General features: G+C 55.7%; 1 protein-coding gene across 3 annotated transcripts in view; it reads right to left on the bottom strand.

Moving 5' to 3' along the window:
- The window catches only part of BTBD11 (BTB domain containing 11), a 167,380-nt gene extending 166,100 nt beyond the window's left edge, over positions 1-1,280 (bottom strand). For all 3 annotated transcript variants that reach the window (XM_039725565.1, XM_039725566.1, XM_039725564.1), the window contains exon 1: positions 86-1,280. In XM_039725565.1, coding sequence (XP_039581499.1) covers positions 86-1,043 — 958 coding nt within the window. In that variant the 5' untranslated portion in view covers positions 1,044-1,280. The remainder of the gene's footprint in view (positions 1-85) is intronic.
- Positions 1,281-4,523: the final 3,243 nt, after the last annotated feature.

Genomic DNA, 4,523 nt, shown 5'->3' on the forward strand with positions numbered 1-4,523 from the left:
CCGCCCAGCGCCGGGGGGCGGACGGGGCCCGCCCGGCGCAACAGGTGGTCGGCGGCGCCCGGTCCCGCCCGGCGGCCGCACTTACCGCTGGCGTTCTTTCCGCAGATGAGGTGCTGGTAGGGCTGCAGCAAGCCCCACAGCTCGGGGTCGTTGTTGACCGTCTGCTCCAGCGCCTCCAGGGTGAAGCGGGGCGCCTCGCCGCCCTCCTTCTCCTTCTCGGCCGGGGCGGCGGCGGCGGCCGGGGGGCGGCCGGGCGGCGGGAGCGGGGCGGCGGGGCCGGCCAGCACCCGCGCGTGGATGTCGCGGAAGAGGCTCTCGGTGCCGGCGGTGAGGTAGATGGCGGCGTGCTCGTGGATGCGCAGGGCCACGCGGCTGTCCACCATCCAGCGGTAGAACTTGCCCACGGAGAAGGCCAGTCCGCACCGGGCCGACTTGCCGCGGCTGAAGCGGTCGCCGCCGCTGCTGCTCATGTTGTAGAGGGAGAGGGCGCCGAGGGCAGCTGCCGTGCAGCGGGCCGCCAGCGTCCAGCCCAGGACGATCTCCATGGCGCTCCGCACCTCGTGCTTGGTGCACTTGGCGAAGCGGAGGCTCAGTCGCTGTGCCTCCCGAGCGATGCGCACCAGCGCCCGGCTCACCAGCGTCGAGAGCCGCGCCGCCGCATCCCGGCTCCCGGGGCTGGCGGCACCCGGCGCCCGCGGCTCCCGGCGCGGCGGCGGCGGCAGCAGCAGTGCCTCCACCTCCTCCAGGCTCCAGGGGACCTCCTCAAGGTCGGGCAGGAGCCGGGAGCACTGCTGCCCCGCGCAGTCCAGCACCTCGGAGTCTTCCGCTAGGACGGTGTTGACGGTGTCGAAGCTGTTGTGCCGACTGTGCATGGAGTCAGTTAGGTGCGGCCAGCAGCTTCCTCCATAGGGGTACGCGGGGTGCGAATCCGAGCAGCACAGCGACAAGTTGGAGGAGCGCACAGAGTCCGCCGCACCACCATACCCGGAGTCCAGCGTCAGGTCTTCCAGCGTCCTCACCGCCGTCTTACCTCTCCGGGCCATCGCCGCACTTCATGCTGCACCCGAGGGACCCGGGCGGGGAGCGGCTCACGGGAACGCGGGGGGAGAGGGCAGCGAGCGGGCACGGCGCGACCAGCCGGTCGCTCCGCTTCTCCCCGCTCGGCCAGACGGCAGCGAAGCGGCGGTGCTACCTGCGCCCTGCTCCTGCTGCCGCCGCCGGCTGAGCCCCGCTGCCGGCCCGGCTCCGGCTCCAGCTCCAGCTCCTGCACTGCGCCGCGCCGCCGGCCCGACACCGCACCGCAGCGCAGCGCAGCACCGGCCAGCGGGCGCGGGGGGCGGGGCTATGCAAAGCGCCGCCGGCTCGCAGCCAATGGGGCGGCCATAGGGCGGAGACATGCAAAGCAGCGCGCCCGGCGGCCAATGGGACGGCGCCCTGCGGCGGCCGCGCCTCCGTTCGCTGCCCGGGGCCGCTCCGCGCAGCGCGGCCCGCGATGGGCGCGGCCTGTGCGGCCCCGCCGGGTCCCGGGCCCACCACCTCCGCGCAGGCGGCACCTCCGGGGCTGGGACTGTGAGCTGCAAAGCAAAAATATGTTAATGCGGGTCTGGGCCCGCCGGCAGCCGGGGGAGTGCGGCCATCCGTGTCCTCTGTCCCCGCGGCTCCGCTACGTGCATCTACGCCGTTCCCCAGACGTGCGAGCTGGAGTCCCGCTCCGGCCCGCACTGGGTTTTCACACCAGCAGTTCCCTGATGTTGCTATAAACAAATGACAGGGAGCGCAAGCACTCACACATCTCATCAGACAGAGAAGATGTTTTGAAATCAAGCAGAAACTGCCACGTAAGAATCCCGGCCATCACTCGAGTCAGGAAGAGCAATTTCCAAATAATTAAAGCAAGTACAATAAAACCCTTTGACAATCTTGACGTTAACCCATTAAGTATAGTGAAGGCTTTGACAAGTAAGAATTGTACTGGGCTTAGGGCGCATTTCCTATGCATAGTAAGATGGTTTTTTGTGCAAGACAATTTATCCTCAACTAATGTATTTTAATCTCACATTGTTAGGCTTTAGCTTTATTAGGAGTTGCCTGACTAATGTCCCAGGCTGAGAATGTATATGTTTGTGTGCTCTGGTTTTGAAGAAGTCTTACATCCTTTTAAGCGTAAAATACTAGCAAATTTCTATCCCTTTAAGGATAAAAGCCTAGCAAACACATTTCATTATCATGCCAACAGAGGCAGCCAAAATTCTTGGACAGACAAGGCAAGTCATGTAAGAGATTTCCCCATCCAAACAAGCCTGGCATTCCTTCAACATCAGCTTCCTAGAGGGAAGGCACGAGCACAACTACAGGTAGGCTCATTTGTCAGTCAGGCTGGGGAGAGCTATGACACCACCAAAAACAGCAAGACGGGATTGCTTTCCAAATGAAGTCAAGTGCTGTCAAAACCTGCTTTCTCAGCATAGTCTTGATGCATTATGCACACAATGTGTTTCCACAGATTTCCCAAACACCACCATATCCTGATAAAAGGTAGAAGAGCTGAGAACAGGAGCGATCAGAACTTAAGCCACTGTCACGAGTGAAGTAAGATGCCGAGGCCCGCGCTGCTGGCAACAGCCTGTCTCGGGGCTGGCTCACCAAAAATGAGAGCATACCTCGAGAGTAAAATCCTATGGACTTTGCAGCAATCCTGCAGTACATCTGGCAGTAGAGCCCTCTGGTGTCTTCATTACCTCAGTGCAGTGGTTTCTCAAAATTCCCCTTCTCGTTTGGTAGGAGAAGGAAGGCACCAGGACTAAACCTCTCAGGATAGTTATTTTTCTTACTCCATTCACCTGACTCTGTCCTTATGCTCTCACAGAATGCCACAACTGTGCATTCTGAGCATATGACAGCAGGTCAAATTCAGGGAAAATTCAAGGTGGGGAGGTTTTCTAGTAATTGGCTTGTGGGGCTCCACAGAGACACAAGGTAGGTGTCCAGGGAGGATGGAACAAGAGAAGTGGGTGTTTTGTTCACCGGCCTTTGTGATAAATGGTGCTGCAGAGGTCAACATTCCCCTTGGGCACTGCATAACTTTTAGGCTACAACATCACATTGAGATGAATAGGATAAATGAGGAGTGGACAGTTGTCTTGGGCACCATGCAGACTCAGGCATTTCTATTGTTGACTCAGAAGCAGTTTGGACTTCTAAAGAGATTGGGGTTTTATTTTTTAATTCAGAAGCAAAATATTGGGTCTTACTAGAGATTTTGTAGACTGCAACCTTGCACATGGCAGTTTGATTCCTAGTCACACTACCAGCTCAAAAGATGTTGCAATACTTGAACACACCAAAGGCATGTCAGCAGCACTAAGCTGGTTTAAACTTTCGAAAGCGGGAGCAAGAACTTCTGACTCATTTGTTCAGAAGACTAATTACCTTTCCATTGAAAGGGCAGAAGTTCAAATAAGTTCAGTGTGACCAGGTTGAATCTCCGGTGATCTTTTGGTACCCAAAGAATTTCACTTTCTCAGGTGTGGATATGCTGGCTGCTGCATCCCGAAATGAGATTCAGCATTATTTGGAAAGTGCTGCTCAGACAGGATTCTTTAAACCGCCCTCAGAAAAGACAGGATCAAACAGTTTGGAGCAAAACGCTCTCCTGCAACATGGACAGTGCCTGCATGGGATGAGCTCTGGAGACAGTCCTTAGCTTTAATCCAGAAAGGGCACCACACCTCTCCTAGCCTGGGAGGAAAGGCAGGTGTCTGCAGCTGCACTCCATTCCGCAAGCCTTTCAGCCAGGGTCATTTGCCTATGAGACAAGAACACCCACTGCAGAAAACAAAGTCCCTTTATATGTCAAAGGCTGGGTGGAAACAATTTTCAGCTTGTTGGAGACAGGAACATCAATTATCCTTGCAGAGAATTCAGACAGAGACTGATTAAGTAACATATCAGGATGACAAGTGCCTGCTAAAACTCTGAAAGAGGGAAACTGAACCACATTTTTAAAAGGTGCTTAGGGCAAATTTAAGTAAATGGGAAGTTGGCATTTTTATGGGGAGAGCACCAACTGCTGCAATTCTTTCCTTCCCCACCCAGTCAACTGCCTGCAAAAGGCATCTTTTTGACAGCAGTAGGGAAAAACATGACAACAAACAGGCTGTCAGAAGAGCAGGAATTCACCTAGGATAAGGCCACTCCATGTAATTTCTGTATTCAAAATTCAATATGCTGCACTGCAGTTATAGCTGAGATGAAAAGCAGAATTTGCAGGATCTCCAGTGTTATCTCCAGCTGCTAGGAACAAGTAGTAAACCTTAAGCGGTCCTTGCTTATATTACTGGTGAAGTCGGTGTGCTAGTGTTTCTAATCACAGAAACAGGAGTTCATTTACAAAGCAAGGCTGTAATTCTGTAGCAGTAAAGCAGGTGTGGAATGCACATCCCTGGCGGAAGAGCCTTTGGAGCTGCAGCATGTGTACGGTGTGCTGCAAAGAGCACACCCCCAAAGGAGCCGAGCGCTGGCAT

This window comes from Passer montanus, unplaced genomic scaffold (genome assembly GCF_014805655.1).
Source record: "Passer montanus isolate IOZ18808 unplaced genomic scaffold, ASM1480565v1 scaffold55, whole genome shotgun sequence".
NCBI classification, from domain to species: Eukaryota; Metazoa; Chordata; class Aves; order Passeriformes; family Passeridae; genus Passer; species Passer montanus.